Source organism: Lagopus muta, chromosome 7 (genome assembly GCF_023343835.1).
Source record: "Lagopus muta isolate bLagMut1 chromosome 7, bLagMut1 primary, whole genome shotgun sequence".
NCBI classification, from domain to species: Eukaryota; Metazoa; Chordata; class Aves; order Galliformes; family Phasianidae; genus Lagopus; species Lagopus muta.
The window spans coordinates 12947293-12971372 of record NC_064439.1 but is presented as its reverse complement, the minus strand read 5'-3'; the positions used below and the strand labels follow the sequence as shown (position 1 = coordinate 12971372).

Below are 24080 nucleotides of genomic sequence, written 5' to 3'. Positions count from 1 at the left end.
AATTCTGGGCAATTCTGTGTAAGGGTTTTGGTCGACATGCACCTTTCTGTTAGATATTTCTACCTGAGAATATCCTGAAATGACCATATTAAATATATATATATTAATGCTTTCCCTTTCCTCTGCAAATTTAGATTTAATTTTGGAATGATCTTAAAATGAATCCTGAGAGGCAGTCATCCTTTCATTTATATTCAGCATGAATTAGTTTGGAATTCCTTGTGATTTCTGTCATGGCAAGTATGTAGGAACATTCTGGCACAGCTTGTACGGTTGTGACTTCTTCTCCTGCCCTTTTGTGATGAAAAGTCAAACATCAGGCAAACTAAGCCACTCTATTACTGATAAGATGCATTTTATGTAAGATTTAAGTAAATCATGCTGTTCAAACATCTTAAATACAAAACAAAACCATGATTTGAAAAGTTGGAAGGTTTCAGAATGAGTCTGAGAAAAACATTTAGAAGTGATGTTTCCTTAGTACTAGCTGTGCATGAAGCTGCTGTTTTTAAGAGCTGGATACCTGTTAGTAGTGGAAGTGCTGGATCTTGATTTCTCAGAGTTTATTCTGTTGCACGTGCAAAAGCTTAGCAAGTTAGAAAGCAGTTTTTTCCATTATGCATCTTTTCCTGTAAGAAAGGGATTCCACAATATAGTAAGTATTATGTTGTTGCTGTGATCTTTATGTCGTTTTTTTTAATGAACTTCTTTGATAGAAAGGAGAAAACAACAGCTGCTTCTGGAGTAAAGACCTATGAATCCTTTCCCTCAAAAAAGATAAAAAGTGATAGAAGATCTGTCCAGAATTCGTCTCAAGAGGCTGTTCAGGCTTAATTCATGTCTTAGGGCAGGGTCCTGCATCTAAGCTGTTCCGACCATATTTTGTTTTACCTCTTCTCCATCGCTGACAGTTGTAAAGATTCTGTTGTTGCTCAGGTCACTCAAACTAGAACTCTGCTATTCCTGCCATTAGAAAAGATCATTCTTTTTAGGCATTACCTCCTCTCAACACTGCAGGTCCATTCTTATTTTTTCCTACTTCAATATAAGGCTGCTCTTTCTCATGCTTTTATCAGTGGTATTGGAGAAAAATGTTCTTTCTAACTCCCTCTAAGATGACGTAGAGAAAGTATCATTGCTTTGTTCTTTAAGAAAACTTGTACAGTTATTCCTTCTAAATCTAATGGTTCAAACTTCTGTTTGGTATTGCTGTTCTTTCATGATAGATTCATCCTTCATGATCAAATCAATTCATCTTTCTTGAAATGCAGTAGTCAAAACTGGACATAATATTCCATCTGAGTAGAGTGGAGGGGTGCTCCATCCTCTTGTACATATGGTAGCTCTATTTATAAGTCCAGCATGATACTTTCCTTTTTCTTTGTGAGAGTATGTTTGTTGTCATGTGGTCTGCACATCCTTTCTGATGAAAGCCTCAACAGTTGTTTGCAATATTATTTTAAACAGATGGTTCTTCTCTAAAGTGTATAGCCTTACATCTGTTCTTAATAGATCTCAGGACTGTGTTTTTGTGCAGACCACTTCCCAGCTTTGTCAGGATTGTTCTGGATTATAACATAGCTTTCTAATACATATTTTGTTCTTCAAGTTATCATCTGTAAATTCAATAAAGAATGCTTTTATTCACTATTTAATACTGAGTAGGCAAACTTCTGTGGATTCACCCTTACTTCAGCCTTCCAATTTGGAAGTGATCTTTGGGTAATCAAAGTTCAGCTTTCCAAGCAGTTTTTACCTACCGTGCTATCCTTGTCAGAAGTCCTGCTGAAGTTAAAAAGCATTGTATCTTCTGAATCACAGCTTGGAGGCAAAATATCACTAGTGCAAGTTATAGCAGCACTCCCTATCAGTGAGATGCTTTTGTAATTATTTGTATTAGCAGACATTGTCAAAGCTCCACGTATTTCCTGTCATGGTTCCATGTGAAGGTTTATCACAGCAACTGTATCAACCCTTTCTTTCTCACTTGTCAGCCTTAATGATGGGACAGAAGCTGAGGAGGAACACAGAATTTGGGTTATTTTTTGAAAGGCTTTATACTCTGTCTCAGTTCTTCAGATTTTTATCTGTTACAGCCTCTATGACTTGTATAAATGGAATACACATTCCATTAATTTGGAAAAGACATGACATCTGTTATCTGGCTTACCATATGGTTGCATCTGGTCATCAGAGTAGAAGTTGGGAACGTTGCTTTATTGATGGGGTAGTTATTTACATGGCAAAAATGTCTATGTGTACCCATGATAGCAGGGTTACACTTGGAATCATTTTTCAGACTGGGAGAAGTGCCCCTTACTGCCAAGTGGTTACGACTGGGAAGTGAGGCATGAGGCAACGCAGACTTTTCTGACATGTGAGAACTTCTAAGCCTAACAAAGCGTGTTGTGGGCTGAGAACTGAGGGGAGGTTTGTGATGTGGTAGCTTCAGAAATCAGGTATATACCTCTAATCACTGGCATGCCTCAAATCTTGAAGTTCTGTTTGTGTAAGAGAATTTAAATCTGATAATGATGTTGCTATGGAGCTCTTTTCTGGTTTTCTCATGCTTGTTTTGGATGGACTAAGTAAGGCTACTTATCATAAATTGTAGCTACTTCTGTAAAAAGCATTTACACTTAAAACGTAGAAGCTATTTTTTTTGTTTTTTTTTTTAATGATGCTATGTCCATAACTCCTTTTCTCTTTTTTTTTTCCCCAACCAATGTAACAGTCACATTTTCAGTGGTTTTTTAAGTTTTTATCATTTCTTTGGAAGGTGCCGAACATTCTAATCCAGAAGTATGAACAAAACTGGTTAAGAATAAAAGTTATAAATCACCAGAACTCTAATAATTTTCCCCTTATGTATCAATGCCAGATAATACATTTGTTGGCATTAACACTTCCAGTGCTTCTAAATTTTCTATTTCTGTTGGCCTTGCTGTGCACACAAACCTTGGAAGGCCGATGGATTGTGAGCTTCCAAAGTATTACAAAGTACCTTTCCAAACTCACGGAGAATTTTAAGGGGGTAAAATCTCTTCCATTTTTTTCATTAAACTTTTATTTGCAAGAAAGGTGGTTCAACCTACAAAGGTACTGGTCAGATTGGGCACCTTTGCAGTGAGATTCACCTTGATGGTGAGCTTTGAAATCATTGCACCATAACATTGCCACAATTGTAAGAGCTTCAGAAAATGATTTTTTTCAACTGCCAGAATACTTTGAATGTTCTTTTTCTCATAGTTGGGAAAAATGGAAAAAAGATGACTCAGATGCATATGGGCTTATGAAGAGTCTGTTCTGTCTGTTCTGAATCTAACAAATGCACAAAATGTTAGTGAGTGCTGGCATTTTTAATAATACCTGCTTTGGAATTAGGCAAGGCAAGATGCACTGAAATGGCACCGTAGCCTTGGTTCTGAGTTACTCTGAGCTGGTAAATATCTGCATTCCACTGGAGATATTGACATTGGGATCTCAACTGAAACTGTGGGAACATTAATTGTAAGGCAAATTAAAATTTTTGTGTGGGTGTGCCAGCTGAATTTTAAATCTACCGTGCTCTGAGATGAGTGCTTAATTTCTCTGGCCCTCACTACTATGACAGAGGCTCCCCTTGATCAAGTTAGTTACTAGTTTAAGTAGAACAAGTAAGGATAAAACCAAATGGCATTAATGACTCTGAGAGCTATTATATGATATGGTGAAGTGATTCTCTTTAGACTGCTGGAGTGCTGTGTGCTCTAAACAGCTCAAGGAGATCTGTCCATAAGAAGTCTTCTGAAATAATCAGTGTTGTCAAATGCCCTTTGTGGCTGTTTTTTCCAATGTACTTTTACAGCAGTGCAGAAGTATAATTGAAATCTCTTAAACTTCTTCAATTAGGATATGTTATCTTTTTTTTTTTTTTTTTTTTGCATATGGTTTTCTCATACGTGTTTCTATGGTTTTTCATCCTATCTATAACAATCTATGAGTTTCATCTGTTATTTTTTTTAGTTTTTAATACTTCCACTGCAAAGACTTCTTTATCCTCTTTCATTCTGTTTGTTGTTGTTGTTTTAAATTCTCTTTTTTTTTTCTTTAAGCACTGTTTTGCATCTGTTTCTAAGCCAGTCTTCATCTCTTATGAGATATCTTCACTCTTCTACTTGTTCTTTTGTAATAAGTAGAGGAACATAGGACTTGTTTGTATTTTCTTTATAAAACTCTGTATTTGATTTGAGTAATTCTGCACAAAGATTTTTGTGGTGTTTTGGGGAGGAGGGAAAAAGGGAAGGAGGAGAGATTGAGGCTTGGAGAAAGCATTAGGCAAAACTCAGGCAGGAATTGTTGTGATTTTGGCAGTGGTAATTATTTTTGAACTTTCTGAACTGCCTCAGAACATTATCACGTTACTGTGTGTGTCATTGTGAGAGACAGAAGGAGTTTATTTTCTCAAAATTCTTACATCTCCTCAGAGAAATGCTTTGGTATTACGTAATTGCTATTGTTCTTTTGTGTGTTTTTCATAGCATCCTCCTGGACAGCTGAGAAGAAAGTACAGTTCCTGCTCCACTATTTTCCTGGATGACAGCACAGTCAGTCAACCAAACCTCAAGTATACCATCAAATGGTGGGTTTGAGATATACGTATGTGTGTGTGTATTTACCTGAACCTTTGTTGTATACTGGATATGTATACACATTTCTTAACCATTACTAGGCAAGTTTTGTAGAGTTGACTTTTTGAAGCAGTAAGTTTGTTTAGTCATATCTTGCTTTAGAGGCAGCGAATAGGATGGGTGAAGGATACTACTCTGATGTTAGTTACGTGCAAAATCAAATTCTTAGTACTGCGTAACTCACAAGAAAGCAACAATTAAGGTTCTTGAATTCTAGCAGCTGAAATCCTTGTGCTCAGCATTCAATCGAGTACTTGCTTTGGATAAGTTCTCATAAGAAAACTTGTTCCTGATTTCATGTCATTCTGAAAACCTGAATAAACTTCTGAAACTGAAGGACTTTATTCTATTCCTGAGAAAATGCTAATTTTCTAAGTTTTCCTTCCAGTTTTCTGTTTGAATTTAAGATTAATTGACTCCTGATTCATTTCCTTATTCAGTACTGAGACACTGGCACTTGAGTTCACAGCAGTGAGGAGCTTTGTATGTGGTGTCCACGTGGACTTATCCTTGGGGACACTGCAGATGTTCATTTCAGGTTTTGATAATGCACTGGTCTATTTAGAGAAAAATTGTATTAATAGTGTTTTAATTTTTACATATTGTACAGTAAGGGTAAAAATCTGAGAATGGATATTCAGGCATTTTCTGCTGTTTAGGAGTGCATTTGCTTGCAGATATATTCTAGACGTACTTGAGAACTAACGTACTCAAATGCTAAAGTTAATGAAGTCAAAATCTATGCTATAAAGTTATTCACGTGGGAGAGATATATTTAGCCTATCACATCCAAAGGAGCTTGTGCTGCTGGGGATCACTTTATTCAGATATTTGTCTAAAATAGTCTTGCATTTCCTCATGTTTTTTCTACAGATAGTAACTTAAAAATAATTGTGAAAAATCTGTTGAGGGGCTTTGGTATTCCCTTTCTTGCCTCTTGAGTTTCACAATTCTTTGCTGTAAATCCCTTTGAACAGGGATTGCTGTAAGTGCAGCCTTTCAGGGGAGTGAAGGGAAATGTAGCTTCAGGCCTCTTTCAGCAGAGGAACTCAGACTATTAGTAGAAAGAAGAGGGTGCAGAGGGTTGCAGCAGCCAAGATGCATTGCCAACAGCAGGGCTGTGAAAAGGCAGGCAGAAAACCAGGTCGTGTGTGCTGAGCTGGGGGCAAAGTGGTGGCATTTCAGGGCAGAGCTGTGCGGGACAGGGCAGGGAGGGAGGGAGCTGCCTCTGGGAGGTGGGGGGCCTGGCTGCTGGCATGGGGAAGGCTGGGACGTGAACGGGGTCAGAAGGTTTGAAGAAGGGGTCGTGTGGGGTGAGGAACTGGACTCTGGCATATGAGCCCTTTGGAGGAGGAGTTTTTTTCTTCCTCATCTCCCCACGTGAGTGGCAGAGTTAAAGGCGGGGAGGCTGCAGGATTACAGCTTTTGTAGTACAGCATGATTTTCTGCGCCCCTCCTGGACATCACTGCCAATGAGTGACTGCACATGAGTACATATGTAGGGATACGTTTTGGCTGGCTTTGTTTGGGGTCATGCTATGCATTGATGGGTTTAAAATGTTAGTGTGTTACCTGGAGGTCTTCAGAATGAGTGGACTGGCAGAATATGGTGATGGAAAGCTACATCAGCTGCTAGGTAAGGCACCCTGAATGCTAGCTGAACCAGTGCATGAAAAGCAAAATAAAACTTGGGTTTGAGTTAATCTATTACAGCTCTGAGAGACCTTCAGATTCTGGTATAGATTTCTGAAGAGTAAATATTTTCCTAAACTAAATTTGGCGTTTTGTTACAAAAGCAACAAAATGGGCAGCAATGTAAAATTAGATTTTAGGACTAAATAGTTTTCAGTGAAATTAAATTCATTCATAAATCTGATTTTTGTGTTCAGTGAGGATTGTGTCTTTCGTGAGCACATGGTAATTTTTAATTTCTCAAATATAAGTATGTAAAAAAAATCAGTTATTCTTTTAAGAGGCTTTCAATAGGAAAGAGGGCAATTTTGCATCAGTGTGAGACATAAGCAACTCACAATGAATTTGACAAAACAAATCATCCACATAAAGAATCAGTGAACTCTCTCCCCATTCCTCGTTAGTTTTTGCTGGATTTTGCTTTGTTAGAGTAATTAGGGAGGCTGCTCTTTGTGCTAACTTTCTTTAAAACTATATCCTTAGTGAAGCAGATACCCTACAATAAAGCTCAAGGTACAAGTTGGAAAATGGAGAATAGCTATGAGAAGCCAAGTCTTAGTTTTCTTCAGTCTCAAATGTGAATGCAATTAGTTGTATATGTAAATAAAAACTTAACTTTCTGTCAGTATAAGGATACTTTCTGTTTTTGTGCAGAATACATGCAGAGGTATTTAGGTATATGATTGAGAGTATGGGAAATGCATAATGCAAGAAATTATTCAGGGAGTCATCATTCACAAGTTGAAATGAGTAACTCGATGCCATTAAAAGTGTAGGAGCTTGGTATTTCAATTTCCCATGTCAGTAACTACATAGAAGGAGCCAGAACTTAGTGCATTTAAACATAAAGTCAAAGCCAAACATAAGCCAGTGGTAACGAACATGTTTCAAGGTAGACTTACGACATTATCATAGACTCATCAAGTGGTTTGGTTTGGAAGGAACCTTTAAGATCATCTAGTTCCATCCTCCCTTCTATTGGCAAGGACACCTCTTGCTGGACCAGGTTGCTCAAAGCCCCATCCTTATCAAACAATAAAAGTGAGTGCCCAATGCTGGGTTGCTCTTCCTTCAACCCTGGAAATAATAATCTTTTGCTTCAGAGTGGAGGTGTGCTTTAAATAGAGGTTGCGCATGACTTGGTATATGGAGTCTGAGTATTTTGTAAGGTAGTGAAAATAGTGTAAATAGTGAAAAGGAAGCACTTTGAGTGTGCTGGACAAATATTCTAAATCTATTTACTACTTTTTTTTTCCTGGCATCTAATAACAGACAGAAGAAATAAAGCATTGAGCTTTTTGTCATACATTCTGCTAGGTTTTTATTTTGCGTGTTAACATCACAAATAATATATGAAATATTAACTCTATATTTTTCTTTACAGTGTAGCTCTTGCAATTTATTACCACATCAAAAACAGGTATGTGTACTTGTACTGAAGATCTCTAATCAAACGAAATGAACTTCTGAAACCTGAAAAATCTGTGCTTTGTTTTTTCCTGGAAATGTTTTAGTGTAGTTTTTCTGTTATTTCCCATGTTAGAGAAGAGAAACATATTCTCCAATTTTGCTTAAAGGAATAAAAGTTAGAGGACTAGGCATCATTAAAATTTGCATTGTCCAGTTTGCATTCAAAACCTCTGATGATTCAGTATTTGATATTATATGTCCTGACCATTTCTTTGTTCATACATGTTGCAATTATGTTGAGAGGAAATCTTCATAATGTCTTTCAGGTTTATTTTTTTGGGCTGTGCCTTTGTAAAATTAACTGTGTAAGTCTTCAATCAGTTTAATAGATTTTAAAATACAAGCCATTCATTATATAGTAAGTGTGACAATGTCAATAAATATAACTCAGGATGCTGCAGAAGTAGAGCAGGTCCTGACTTATCTCTTCCGGTGCAGCATGTTTCAGATCTCTCCTCAAGTTGACTATTAAAACCGAATAGAAAACAGGTTCTCCAAAAAGGTAACTTGGTACATGAATTAACACTGTGCTTATTGAATTGCGGTTCTGTCTCCTAAATTCCATGTTGTCTTGATATAATAAGTCACCATATCGTAATATCCTCTGATTTTTTTTTAAGAGATTTGTATGAATACTTCCAGTGACTTTTGTGTCTGTGGCTTTGCAGCATGTCTTCTCAGTGATCTTGGCTTAGATCTCAACAAACCGGCTTACAAGTTTTTCTTCAGGGCTGTGAGCAGTTCAACTAGAGCAAAGGGAATTACTCCTAATTTTAAAATTAAACTGGTGCGCCATTTGGGACTGTGTTTCAGGTCCCTGGCCACACTGCATTTCTTGAAACAAAGCCGGTGTCTCAGAAGAAACCTTTAGAATTGCACAAAGGCAGAAAGGTTTAGGGCCCTGCTGAAAGCTCTTGGAAGACTTTCCAAGATCTCGGTGAGCCTTGGACTGAAATATGGCAATCTGTAAAGCAGAAGTTGAAATGAAATATTTTTTCCTTTTAGTCTAATTTCCTAGGAAATTAAGCATTAATGATCATGCTTGGTTTACTTGTTCATCCATCTGTGCTTCCCTCTTTCCCTTTCCTTCCAACATCTCTGGGTTAGTTCAGCCAGCTAATCAGTTTTGTCTATGCTTGACTGACTAACAGATCCCAGAGTTAATCAGGTTCTAAAGTTTTGGGGAGCAGTATTGTAAGTGCTCTGTTAAGTGCTGTGCCAACTCAGTAAAAAGCTCAGCAGAAAGGGGCACGTTAGAGACTGCATGTGGGTGAGAAACTTCAGCAAGAGCTCACTGTCAGTCAGGAGGAAATCCAGAGCCCAAGGAAGCCAGCTTCCTTCTGATTTCTGACTCTAGTAAAATATGCACATTCATAGTCTTATCACAGAACCTGATGCAAGTTTGACCTGCAGCAGTTAGACAGAGAGGGCAGACGTGAATAACAGAAAGGATCGTATGTTCGTGACATGAAAACAGATGCGTTCTGATTGTTATTTTCTTTGAAAACTTGCTGTCTGTCTTTTCACTTTTGGGAAGGGGAATTTATTCAGCAGGAACCGGTGGCTGCTTCTCACTTGAAGGTCCTAGGTGCAGTGATGGGATATTTTGTAAGCAGTGACACAGTGACCCTGCAGCAGGTGCTTGTACGTCAATTAATGACTGAAATGAAGGTTGTAAAACAACTGTTCTGTCACCTCTCATTTAGGAATGGAGTGAACAAGGTGATAACAGGATGATAACAGCATTCGTTTGTGTATGCTGCTGAAACAGCAATAGCAAAACATATGTTCTGTTTCCTGCCATTATAGGCCAAAGGAAGTTGTTGACGTATGTGGTAGATTTGAGTTCGTTATGTCTGGGGAGCATGAAACCACTGCAGCCCTAGAGAAGGCTTAAAGTTCATTGTGACACAAAACAAACTGAGCACCTGCTTTGCCAGAGACAAATTATTTTCAGATAACAATTATCTGTTTCTCCTATATGCTAACCAGAAAACAATGTTTTTGAGTATTCTAAACTGTCACCAAGCCCAGATGCAAATTTTCAGAGAAACTACACGTGTGTCATATCTTCCCCACATTTTGATTGTGACATTCTAGTTAGCATTCCTGCTTTTCCCATTGTCTCCTATCACCGTTACATTGATTGACTTTTTCCAGCTTTTTTCACACTACTCTCCAGATGGTGGGGGCTATACATAGCTTGCTTTTGGAAGAATTTGCTAAATAAATAAGTAAATAAGCAAAATAGGATCCAGCAAATTAGCAGTAAAAAAATGTTTAGATCAGTTAGTTAGTTAGTAGATAATTCCTTTTTGAAAGGTAAAATTAATTTCTTCTGGTGAATAAGGTGCAAAACCACTTTTTGGTGTGATAGGTTTTTGTTACGACAATCCAAAGTGCCTTCTCAGCGTGCAGCACCTGCACATGAAGAAACAAAATATGTTTTTTTCTTTCTGTCTTCTCACAGTGAAGAGCCATAGCATGCTATAGCACAGCATTGATTCCAGAGGGACTGCTGCTGCATTAGGGGACTTGCGCTTTCACGTAGGGGTAAAAGAGTCTGCCCTAACATCCTTGCTGATTAGGAATTTTGAACTAGTTATCTCAGTCTGCTTGCTGGTTTAAAGTTAACTACTCCTTTTTAAAAGAACAGTGCTGATTTTCAGCATGAGCAGGCTTTAGAGCAGAAATAATAATGGTGTTCAGATGCTGAACTTCAAGTCTGTTATCCACCAATGAGTACATTTCGTAGACATGAATTTGTTTGTAATACTCATGTTTGTGTGCTCTGTGAGTTATGTGCTGGTGATAAAGACAAAAAACATATTCAGGGATTTCTCTCTGAAGACTTCTGTGACCAGAGGATGCAATAAATAAAGATGGTATTGTGTTAAGAAAGTCACATGCATCTGTCCAGAAAGTGTCCAGTTCTAACTGGCACTGTCACACCACTCGCTTTTGAGATTGTTAGCATTCCTGCTGAGGTTACACAAAGCAGAAATTTTAAATTGCTTTCTGGATGCTAGAGGGGAAGTTGCATCCACTTTCATGTTGACCTTGAACAACGGAGATCTGAGAGAAATTGTGAATTAAGTCAATGAATACAAGTGTTATTTTGATTTTTTTAAAGTATTTTTTGTATGCTTTCTGCTTTCAAACATCATTAATAGCATAAGGTCTTCTAAAGAAAGGAAATTGAAGTACATTTATTAAAGAAGGTCTGAGTGTAAAAATAGTGTCGCATATTTGCTAATGTTTGTGGCCTTGGCAATAAAGGAGGAGGAGAAATTAATTAAAAGAAGAGATCTGGTGAGGATCAACAGGATGAAGTCAAGAAAGGAAGAGGAAGCTGAGTTAATTTCATTATGTTAGAAGTTTATCGTAGCACATCCTTGTGCTGTGAAAAAAGCCTATAATAGAGAGTGCAAAGGCTTTTTATATTTTGGATGTTGAAAATTCTTAGTTACTTTATAATGTGGATTTCATATTGCATGTGAGCTTTATGATGGAGTGTGTCCAAAGTCACATTTCTGCAGCATTTCTAAGTACCTCACAGCATAGGTAGCATTGGAGCTTTAATGATACACTTGCATCTGTGAGAGCTGCGTGTTTTTGTGTTCTGATAATAACACTACTTTGGTTTTAATACTTTTTAGGGATACAGATGGAAGAATGCTCTTAGATATTTTTGATGAAAACCTTCATCCCCTTTCGGTAAGTTCATTGCTCTCTTCTCCCTTTTCGTGTGAACTGCCTCTCTCTCTGCTTTGTTTTGTTTCCATCACTTACTTGGAAGTATTTCTTCCTTAGAAATCCGAAGTGCCACCAGATTATGACAAACACGATCCAGAGCAGAAACAGATTTACCGCTTCGTTCGGACGTTGTTCAGTGCTGCTCAACTGACTGCTGAATGTGCCATTGTCACCCTGGTGAGTGTCTGTGAGGTGACATCAGCTATCTAACAGACTCAGTTTTGTTCCCAAAGCTTCCTTTGCGTGATTTAATAGATGTAGGTGTTGCCAAGGGAATTTTTCTCACCATGGAGACCAAAGGAATTTCTTGATGGGAAGAGATACTGCAGTTTATTTTCTTGGGGAGGGTAACTGATCAAAGAAAAGGTTGGATAACATGTGACACAAAAGCTGGGGCTTCATCTTGCCTTCACAGAGCTATAGCATTACAGGCCACCAGAGTGACTAATGGAAAGCACAGGTGGCAAAAGCAGTCGGGACAGAAGGGAATGTTAAAAGCAGAAATCCTTCCACTTTGGGGGGTTTGTTGTGTATTGCTGTAATTCCCAACAGAGAGTCAGGGAACAGCTGTAGGTAATCTAATAGCACTAGTAAGAATTGGTGAACAGACGAAGGATTTGGTCAGTGACTGAAACATTAGTGATGGCTCCTTTTTTACTTTCTGTACTTGTCTTTCAGGACTGCATCATAGAATGGAACAATTGTGCTCAAGGCTAAAGTGTAGCTACTTAAAAATAGCGCAATACAAAAAAGGCTCAGATTTTCAGCTGGTGTGGATCAGCATAGCTATGTGGATTAAAGGAGCTGAAGTGATCTCCACCAGCTGAGAATTTCTTCATTTTCCTGAAATTTATATCCTGTCAAATCTCTTCAGCTTTTAGGCACAATTTTGGCCACGTCCTTGAGTCAGAAATACTGCAATATGTAGTCTTCTAACAGCTTTTTGTGCACTTTGGATAGTATAATGGGAAATGGGAGAATGTGGGTTTTGAAAGCAAGACCTACTCCTTTTCTCTGTTAATCTTAGAAACCAGGAGCATGAAATTTAGTTGTCAGGATTTTCTCCTTTAGGCAGTCAAAATGAGGAAAAACAGGAGTCTGAGGGAAACAGGGCAAGAAACACCCCACAGTGCTTCACCCTTGCATTTTGAAGTACTATTCTACCTAGGTAGTTGACCTAGCCATTACTTGTTTTCTGAAATGACAGTTTGTCTGTCTCTTTTACATAATTGCACAAAGTACTTGTCCTTCTTTTTCCTCCTCAGGATTTTCTGCTGGAGGCAAGATATGTTCTATGAATCACTATGTTCTTGTATAATTTAATTATTCTGCTGTCAAATGCAGTGAAACCTTGCTGTAGTTATCTGTTATTTGATCTTAGGTTACTTGATCAATGAGGGCACTCTTTAGTAGAAAGGAAGAAGGCTTTTTTAAAAAAATAACAGTATCTTCCTGTCTTTGCAATACATGGAAAATTCTTAGCCACAAATCTTTACCCATGTGTATGTTATTTAGTATCTTTTCATTTGCAAGTAGTTCCTTGCCTCTTCTGTTTCTCATGTGGCTTCCTTGTGAGTTACGGCTTTTGCTATGATCTACAATTCGATACAAATGTTTTTAACTTCTTTGTCATACTGCAGTTCCTGTAGTTGTTAGCAATTCAAACTTCAGCTGGCTTGTGTTTTTTACCCAACACTGATACCAGGTATGTTGTTTTATAATCTGATTCTCAAAGTGGCCGTGCAAGATGTTGGCAGGTAATTTGGTGTAGGTGATCAACATTACTATTCTGCTATTATTACCCATGTTTTTAAGATAGTAGTACCTGCCTGACCCATCTTTCCAGAAAGTTAGAGAATTTTGCAAGTATGGAATTTTGTTCTTGTTCTGTTTCCTCTGTTCTTTTAGATCCCATTCCTTTATTTATTATTGTCATTAGAAAGTGCCCTAGAGACAGATTGTGCTGTTTCCGAAATGTTCAGATGGATAAATTAGTTGTCTAGAAAGCAATCAACCCCCTCTTATCCACAGCATTTCTGATATCTGAATAGTGTTGATAGCCCTATTTATGAATCCTCCAAATGTTATCAATTTTGATGTCCTGACTGGAGAAGGAAGGAGCAGCACTCACTTCTGAAGCCTGTGTTTTGCCATAGTCTGGTCATGCATTAGAGGGCAATATGATACCCCCGTCTGCCACTTGTTCCTTGGGGGAGAGCTGCCAGAAGGTAGGAAGTATATCTGTGGAGATCACAATACATTCTGAAGTAGATGCTACAGCTATTCTGTTTCATTCTAATTATTTTTAAGCAGTCCTAACCTCCATTTTTTTTTACTACGTAGACTACCCAAATTATTAGCGTAGACTAAGAAGTGTAGTTGGATGCACTTGTTGTCATCTTGTATGCCATTAGCCAGGCAGAAGGAGCAGTTAGAGCTGTTATATAGCAGTCTGTATGCAGCACAGGAGCAGGGTAAATATGATACTCTAGACTATTAGATAAGCTACTCTCCAGCAAAAAAAAGTCAGCATCATATTGCTTTAAGCACTTAATTAAAATATTTCAATTAAAGTATTGCTGTTACAGCAAAGCCAATTTATAATTAAACAAAAGATTTAATTTTCACACAGCCTCCAGGGCTGCCAAGAGGTTTCCCATATTGGTAGGTGAAAAATTAAAATCTCAGGTTGAAACAATTAAATATGCACATAATTTATTTATAAAATAATAACTTAAGAATAATATTAGTTTAATAATTACTTCTGTTGCTGATTTCTGTCTTGTAAAAAAAGGATTTGTCGCAGTGAACAGCTGAACTGAACTCTGTGACCTGACTTAGGGAGAAAACCAGTGCTTCTACCCTGATGCAGAGTATTCCCCTCCTTGCTAAAACTGAGAAATGCCTCATCTGCAGTATCTCCTTGCACTTACACTAGTGGATTAATTGGATAACAAATAAAAATGTGAATAGTAATGTTATCTGTGCCAACATGAGAACAATGCAGTGTTACGTGTCAAGAGAATTGAATATCTGCTCTTTGCTGTTCTTTTCTGTGGAAACAATACAATTTAATTAGCTGGACCTGAAGAGAATGGTCCGAGTTTTCTGCTTTGTCTTTATGTGACTGTGAGTTTTGTGCAAGTAGGCCAAGTCTAAGTCACCAGAGAACTTCAGTATGCATAACAGTTTCAGAGAAGTTACATTTTGCATAGGCAAATACTCTATAGACTCAGCTCATATATGATGATATCTAAATTCATATAGTACGTGATCTGAATTACTTTTGCCAAGTTCAGAGAAGAGTGTTTTGAAATATATTGCAGAGTTCAAACTGTGACTGAAGGGATTTTATATTGGGAAATTTGAAAATTGAAGTACGTAACATTATATTCTCCTTATGAAAAACCGGGATTTAATTAATCCAGCCAGATGTTCCTGCCTCTTATTGTACTCTCCAGTCATGTTTTTAGCAACTACATAGAGAATATTTTTGAACTAATATTGTTAAACTATGTGATGAAAATTGTAGTATTTGAGGATAATTTTCTTTTCTGTTTATTTGGAGGGAAGGAGGAAGGCCTTAATGGTTTCCTTTCTCTGGATTGTTTTGGTCTTTAAGTGCTGATAAAGTATCATTTTTGCATGTTTTATTTAATGAAGCAAGAATGAGTTTCTGGTTTAAAGAAAACAAAAGAGTGAAAGAATGTTATTAGAAGCTTTAGAGATACTTAATTTGTAGCAGAGGTCCTTTTCAATTGGCCCAGCTTAGCTGCACTCCACATGCAGCTCATGGGAGATGCACATTCCTCTGCAGACCTCAGGGTACCACAGGCAGTACTGTTTACTGCCGGGTTTGAAGGCTTTTTCTCTCCTTCAGTAACAGTGACCAGGCTGGGCTCCACCTCGTTTAAGAAACGTGAGGACAGTTGTGTGCATCTGTTATTTCTGGTTACCACCTTTTTAATTCTCCAACAGAAAATGACATTAATGTCAAAGACTGAATACTGATCCCAGTTTTAGGCTCGCCAGTTAATCTTGCCTAATAGTATGAGTGCATTTTACATGCATTACAAATGTTTGTTTTAAAATGAGTAAAGTAGGAGGCAAACCTGGAGATGTGTGATTTTGCTCTCAGTTCCATTAGTGCTTCCTATAAATATCTTCAATGCTACTTTTCAATTACTTGCATTTTCAGAGTTTTATGACTGCGTACATCATTGTGTTTCAACATTTGGTCTCAAAAATGAATTGGATGAAATTGCAAGGATGGTGATGATGTGATGTCTTTTTCCACCAAATAGATGAAATCAGATCTTTATAGAACATTTTAAATGCCCAGCTGGGCAATTGAAAGCACAGTTATTTCTGGAGAGTCATGTTAGGGAACGGTAGAACATATGGCAATTTAGTGATTGGATTTAGAACCGTAATTTGACTGTATGGGATCCATCACCAATTACGATTTTTTTCATATACGTTTATTTTTAGTTTCAAGGCATTGTGACATTCTGAAGTTTTCTCATTAAAAAGACATGGCTGTGTATTTACTTTTACTTTTTTATGATGTTTTGGTATGGAAAATGTCTTAATTTAGCTATTCTTTGCTTCTGCAACTAATAATGTGAGTTACCTAGTGAGGTCATTATTGAGTTTAAATGAGAAAGTGAGGAAACCGGGTTGTTGCAAATAAACTTTAATTTTTAGGTTCTCAATTATCGGAGTTAAAATACCAGAAACATCATTTTATGTCTGTCAGTGTGAATCTGCTGAGTTTTGATTAAAGCTGCTGGAGTTTTATTGGTAAAATAGAGTTTGACATAAAGTGATACCAAAAAGAAGTGTGAGGGAAGGTCATAGTGTACTCTTGCTGCTGTCTCAAAATTCTGAATTCTTCCACAAACACGAGTGACATTCTTTGGTGATTGCCAAGACTCATACTTGAAGAGAACAGGCATCTTGGACCTCTGTGTTACACCATAGGAAACTCCAGTATTTCAGACAGACAATCACAGAACAATTTAGGTTGGAAGGAGCTCTTGAGGTCTCATCCAGCATCTGCTCTGAGCTTGGCCAGTTGAATGAGGTTACTTAAGGGCTGCCCAGCTGAGTGCTGAATTTCTCTGAAGATAGAAATCACACAACCTCCACAAAAAACCTATTCCATTGTTTTATGAAGTGTTTAAAAAAAAAAAAAAAAAAAAAAAAGAATTAAGAGAATTACAGGATTTGGGGTCCTTAAACTGCAACTCCAGTGTGGGAATTTCAGTGGGATATTGGAGGTTGATGTTAAGCAGTTCCAAAATTAACCAAGAAAAATAAAACTTTGGAAAGTATCCCATACTAAGATTTTCTTAAAACTTGCATGTTCCTCTGGATTATGAAATATTGAAATGAAATGATTTGACACTTTGATTTTTTGATATATATCCTCCTGAATGGGAGAGAAAAAGAAGTACACCTCCTCAAGTATTTTAACTTCCTAATTGAGAGTGTGGTGTAATACACAAAATATGATGTAATGTCCTCTAAGATGGAAAAAATGAAATGCTGCTTCACCCTAAAACTGAACTCCTCAGTGCAGTCTTTTAGTTTTCAGTTTCTTCAAATGAGTTTACATGCTGTTAGTTGGCATGCTGTGTAACCGGTTGTCTGGTATCCAGAATCACAGGAAGGGGGGACATCCCACATATCTGGAACAGCGTTGCATTCTGAGATTCTGTTACTATGGAGAAGACCAGATTGGATTCACCCAACTGCATATAATTGCCCCATGGATTAGGTGTGGCTCAGCAGTGGTCCCGCTGGAGCCATATCAGTGCTGCAGTGTGGATGCCCTTGCTAGTCTGGTTAGCCTTGTGCCATTCTGCAGTTCTGTTTCTAGAAAAAAAAAGCCTACTGTTGATAATGTATGGCTAAATGGTTGTCTACCATGCTATTCCATGTCCAAATCTTGGGAATTAAGATCAAAGGCATCCAGACTAGCTTAGCATGGAGTAATTTCAGGTCCAGAAGATTAATTAGCTCAGCATATTTGCAGAAACACATCAAATCTATACCTCTTCTGAACCTGAAATGGTTTTGGAAGCCATTTAATTACATGCCTGTGGTGCTGCATCTAAGCTAATGAACCTCTCCAGACTCTGAGCCAATTTGGGAATATCTATACCTGCAGAGTGGTAATTATATTTAATTAGGAGAAATAAATTCTCATTAATTCAGATAAATGAATTTGTAACAAAGGCAAATTGTCTAATTGATTTCACTCATGATTAAATGATCATTTGCTGACATTACAAGTTTAAAGGTCGATCATTGTAAAAATTAATTATTAAAAAATAAGAATTAAAGAGTGCTCTTCTGAAGTCTTAACTCTATACAGGTTATCTTCTGAAATGTGCATGAGTTATTATGATGTCTCTAGTGAGGTGCAAGTGCTGTCCATGGAAAGCTGTTGAGGGCTCACAATTGCATGAAATGTATGGTTTATTCCAAATACAGTAAACTTATAATGAAGGCATCATACTGTTGGGTACTGAGTTTTTAATGGTAATATATCGGTGGGCCAATGCCCATTGGTATTTTCCAGCTCAGAACTGCACTTTCATTTCAACTAGGAAATTAAATATGTGACAATTGAGTATTGAAGTTTTTAGTGTTGTTGGTGTTCTTTGCAAGCTGAGAAAATTCAGAACAATATGTTAGTTGACTGGAACCAGTGAGAGTTTCTCTTTGTGTCTCATCAGTAAACTTAATCATTTAAACAGTGCTGTTATCGCTCTGTAAAAATCTGAGAACATGCAGTCACAGAAGTTAGTGAATGATGACACGTGCTGTGAAAATTGGTCTTGGAAGCTATTAAACTGTTTGAGGAGAACTAGAGGTTGGATTAAGGCAGAATTAATCTGTCATATTTTTTGTATTCAGCTTCCAGATATTTAGAAGTACTCACCAAAGCTCACTTTGAGAAGAAGCACTGCAAAGGATGAATTATACAGAAAAGTGACAGCTTTAAGGTTTAAAAACAGTTTGAAGGTTTAGATGCATTCCTAAGCATGAATCCAACTGTTAAAAGTGTGAAGGCAAATCATGGATTTTTTAAAAATATATTTATTCTTGATTCTCAAATCTCTATTTATTATTAGTTCTCTTCAGAAGTACTTGCTGAAATAATCTAGAGATGAAATGAGGCTTTTGAACTCTTAAGTAGAAGTTTCTTTCACTGCATTCTGAGCCTTTTGATATTTCAGCATATATGTAAATTTCTACCACCATCCTGAGACAGGAGTTACAGTGTTCTTTTCCACAATGGGCTTTTAAAATTCAACTTTGTTGTGTGACCTGATAGCAGCAGATCCTGAAGAGAATCTAGAAAGTTTTTCGCTTTTGAAAATTGAGTGAAATGCATCACAACACACAAATACATATTAAAGCACGAAGTAAACACAGAATCCCGAGTCTGTGGTTCACACCCCATGTTTAAGAAAATGAGCCCCTGTGTTTAAGATGTTAATGCGTGGACTTAATTGCATAACTAAGGTGAATGCAAGCAGCATTTCCATATATCACACTTAGCATTACAGGACCAACGTTTCCAGAGATTTTTATTTTTTTTTTATACTTGACATGGAGCGTGCCTGCCTGCACACAGGAAAACTCGCTTGCTTCTGTCAACAAAGCAGGTGGTCTCTCCCACCAGCCACAAATTTGTTTGGGATGAGCAGCAGAGTGACTGATTGCCCACCAGCATTCTTCAAATGGGCTGAGAGCCACCTGGCCATTCTCCAAAAGTCTGTACTGATTCAGCACATCTTTGCAGCAGCCAGAAGCAGCAGTCCTGAATTAATGCAGGATACTGAGCACACAGCAGGCCCTTCTTTCTCCGTTTTACCTATCAAGGTCAAAATCATGGTGTTCACACTGCTCCTGTGGCCTGGACCAGGTATACTGAAATGCTCTGAGATAAAAACAAGGGTTGGCTGTTCCCTTTGTCACAGTGAGCTGGTGTGTGTAGGAAAGAGAGCTTGGCTGTGCCTTTACTGCTTTCACAAAGGTGCCCTGAGTAGGGCAAAAGCCTAGGTATGTTCCATCCTTTACTTTGCCTGTGGTTCACTGTCTGCAGAGCCATCTGCTTCCCTCTGACCTGCAACTAGAGCAGTGGGCTGTAAGGAGGACAGTGGCTGTACCTGAGGGATTTGAGTGAAAGTTGAAGAACTAAACTATTAGGGTAGCATTGGCATCTTTGGAGACTAGTCCTACCTTATGCTGAATTCTCACACTATCTGAGGACTTCAGTAAACTTCTGCAAGCATTTGCTGCAAGATAAGCTTGAACGGTGAAATTTAAGCAGCTTGCATTTACAGTAAGGGGTCAATTTCAACATTGCTGTAAAGCAAATGAAGTTAATCTTCATTGCCCTAATTTGAGCAGCAAGATACCGCAACACTTCCTACTTATGAAGCTCCCTGTGTTGGTAGTGTGTATTGCTTTATACAAGCATTCCACTTAACTGGGACAATTCCAGGAATTGTTAGCTCGTAATTCAAGGTGCAGTTTTGCTTGCTAAGTTGAACAAGTATGTTTGTATTAATAGTAGGGGGTTTACACAGGTTGCCTAAGAAGCAAAAGGCAGCCTTTGGAACAGGCCCATGAAGTTGTTGAACTCTGCTGAGAAGCATTTGCTGCCTTTTTACTGAGCTTTGAATTTCTGTGGTTTTTATACACATTTTTGGAGCACTCCTTGGAGAAGTGAGTCTTCTGAGTCTCCAGTGCTGTTCTCACCTCACCCACTCACGTACATTTCTCTGAGTTTCTGTCTTGAATCCTTGTGTTGGAGTGACCATTTGTTTATTTCTTGGGACTTGGATGATCTTGCTGGTCTGCTTAATGATATTTTGCACAGGATCGCTAGAGGGACCTGCGTGACATGATACCATATCTGATAACTGTTTGAGAATTGGAGCCATGGTTGTTTATATGATAGCTAATAACTACAACTGGTAGCATACATGTGCCTTCCACATTAGGTGTTAACATTTTATTTGTTTATGTTATTATTTTAATAATTTATTTAAACTATGATTTGAATTTATTCAGACATACAAATATGTTAGCAAGAGTTACAGAAAGAAAAATAACAGATCTGTTTCTGGTATTATGGTCAGAAAGCAGAGGTCAACTAAAAAATGTATTTACCATATTCAAGTCTTGAACTTGGCATAAATGTATCTGTTAAACCTACAGCTTTTATAAAAGAACCTTCTTGAGACCAGATACTGTTTTGAAATTGCTGTAGTGGGTTTATTAGAATAGTTTTCTTAACCTTTTTTGCTTTTAAGTAGGAATGGAAACATCTTGATTTTAATGTGTTTCCACAGGTATATCTTGAAAGACTTCTAACTTACGCAGAAATAGATATTTGTCCAGCAAACTGGAAGCGAATTGTGCTGGGTGCTATTCTGCTGGCATCCAAGGTTTGGGACGACCAAGCGGTGTGGAATGTGGATTACTGCCAGATCCTGAAAGATATCACAGTTGAAGACATGTGAGTCCAGTGTGTTTATCATGTCCATAGTCTGTGTGTATAAGGGGGGAAGGGAAGTTATCTCATAAATTATATAAAGGTTGTGTGTCTGCATTGTGTCTAAACGAGGTAGATGCTGATATAAGTGGCACAAGATCTGCTGGAGAGTTGCTTGCATAGAAAACATGAACTGTTTTGTTGTTGTTTGTGTTAAACTGTATTTTACTGCTGGATGTTTGCTCACAGTGAACTTGCAGAATATTGAAATCTATGACTTGAACAAAAAAAAAAAAAGGCAGATGAACCTGCTTGTCTTCAGTTTAGCAACTTTTACAGTAATGTTAGTCCTCTGCACAGACAGCAGAACAATGTGTAAGACAAGAAAAAGATTTGTTCCGATCCTAAAATCCTGTAGATGGCCACCCACTTACAGCTGCTATTACTCAACCTTGAAATGATCACTCATATATATCTGCCATTATTCAAATACTCTTTTTTCCATATCCTGCTCAATTTGTTTGCAAGATTAATATATGTGTGTGTATAATATATATATATATATATATATATATATATATATATATATATATATATTTTAAATTGCAAAGAGAAAATTCATTCTGGTAACTTTTCCATTTTTTTTAACACAATGGCATTCTTAAGAAATGTATTGTAATGGCACAAACAGAGTTACAGTATTGCCTAGATACTTTCATTACTTGTTATTTTAACAGTGTACTGCAACAGTAATAAAAGGAACTGTGATAAGAATAAATACAATTAAAATCGTAATGTTTACAAATACTAAAATGAATGTTCATCCCATTCAATTATCGAGTACTTGTGGTTGGTTGGTTAGTAGGCATTACATACATTTGCTGAAGTGCCTGAATTTCAGGGCTGAGTCACATACCGTGCACCAGCTCACAAGTGCCCTTATCTGAGTTAATGAGATTGCTGCTAGAATGGCAGAAGCTGGAATCATGGTGCTGGAATCATAATGGTGTGGCCAGATTCCTAAACAGGCCACAGAGTAGTGCCTTCAGAGAGTGATGGTTTGAAGCTACACCTGCACTCCATTTTCATTTCACAAGGACTAGTGACAGTAGAATGATGAAAGAGATGGTTTTAGTACAGTACCTCTGTGTTTCTAAGCTCTTTTAAACAGGGAGAGGTATTTCTAATAAAAAATATGTAGACCTGTTTCTACTTTAACTCAGTTATGTCATAATTCTAGTCACTGAAAAGCATTTACTGTGGCTAAATACTATTTACGTTTATTTATATTTCTGTTTGCTTTGTATTTACGTTTTGGCACACATGATTAAGTGAAGAGAAAAGAAGGGGGAAGTAAACAGGAAAAAATGTTTATATAGACACTGTGGTTTTTGAATCTCAGTTTACAATCTCAATGCAGTGAAGACGAACCGTTTCTGCTACAGCTGCTCTAAATCAAAGCTACTAAGAAACTACTTTATGGCTAGTCTGAAAATGATCTGTAAAGAATAGGTTGAAAGTTGGAAGACAGCTGACTGCTTAAAATGCAGCATGCTCATACACTTCTAGATAAGGCTTTTACAAACTGTAAGTAGCTCTCATTTCTTGAATATTGGAAAAGTTATTTCTAGATTTGTACTAGCAAGTAGTTTAAAACAAGATCTTTACTTCCTGCACAGGAGTAAAAAACATAAACCCTTCATTGCTATGGTGTGCTGTAAATAACCCTCATTATTTTTGGGAAAACCATAATTTCAAAACAGAAATCAGAAATGTACATAATACCATTTCAATTTCTGTTGCACACAGAACAATTTGGTAATGCTTTCTTATCTATTTTGCGTGCTCTCCGAATAAGGTTCTTTCTCCATTAACTTCTCCTTCAGTGCAAATCTGAGCACTTTTACAGTGTGTTTGAAGCTGAAATATTGGGTAAGGTAGAGCTCTGAATAGCTTTAAGCAAAAGGTTGAAGCAAACGCTGGCAGGTTTGAGTATGCCATATGACAGTATTAATCAAGTATGGTTATAAATACAAGCTTTGAAATTGCTCATTCTCAGGGCTTTTTTTGAAGGCAGGTTAAGGGGCATACTGAGATGATATGAGAGGAAGTGGACAAAAAGGAGGAGATTCTTGCTTTTGACAAACACACGTGGTGGTGCTGCTGTTAGAAGTTGCACATCAGCGATATAAAAACATGACTCCAGAGGCAAACCTGTACTCATGTGCTGTCACCAGTCTTCTTTATGTGCTTCATGCTTGCTAAGCAGGCCAGTGATGAGTCCTTGTCATCAGAGTGAGAAATATACAATCTTTAAAACAAAGTATAGAGCCAGCAGCCTTCAGGGAGCCTATGCTCTCTTTCTGCATGGTACTCGATGGTCTGTTTTGTGAGCTTTGTGTTTGGAGCTCCTTGTGAATGCTTCAGTGAAGAGCTGGGTGCTTGTTGATGTGCTGATGTTTCTCTTCCTACTTCCAGTTCTTCCAAACATTTTCTTCCTCCTCTATCTAATGTGATGATGATCACTTTTTTTTTTTTTCCTTTCTTTGGGCAACTGGGACAATCCAGTGTTAAAAGTTTTCATGTGACTTGGTCTATTCCAAATGAGGGCTTTCATTATTTATATTAATAAGGCAAGGAAAACTCTACACCATAATCTTCAACTACTGTGAATCATTAAGCATGAACATATCTTATACAACATCATACATAATTTTCAGAATTTTAAGAATCATCAACAGTACATTAAGCTGTAACTCAAGGCTAACTTGAGAGACAGTATTTGTCCATAGTTGTGTGTATAGCATTGCCTTGAAAGTGAAGATGACGAAAGAAAATTATTGTAATGTGTAATGGCCTTCAGTTGCAAGTTAGAAAAAAAAATGGTTCAGTGTTGAAAACTACTATCACTGTTTGTTCTTCTTGACTTTCCTTATGCACCTACAGTGCAGTCAACCTGTAACATGAATGCA

General features: G+C 37.5%; 1 protein-coding gene across 3 annotated transcripts in view; it reads left to right on the top strand.

Moving 5' to 3' along the window:
* Positions 1-24080, top strand: part of CCNY (cyclin Y) — a 122935-nt gene that overhangs the window by 80445 nt on the left and 18410 nt on the right. For all 3 annotated transcript variants that reach the window (XM_048952172.1, XM_048952173.1, XM_048952174.1), the window contains exons 4-8: positions 4521-4621; positions 7747-7782; positions 11492-11549; positions 11646-11765; positions 20966-21132. In XM_048952172.1, the coding sequence (XP_048808129.1) occupies positions 4521-4621; positions 7747-7782; positions 11492-11549; positions 11646-11765; positions 20966-21132 (482 nt within the window). The remainder of the gene's footprint in view (positions 1-4520; positions 4622-7746; positions 7783-11491; positions 11550-11645; positions 11766-20965; positions 21133-24080) is intronic.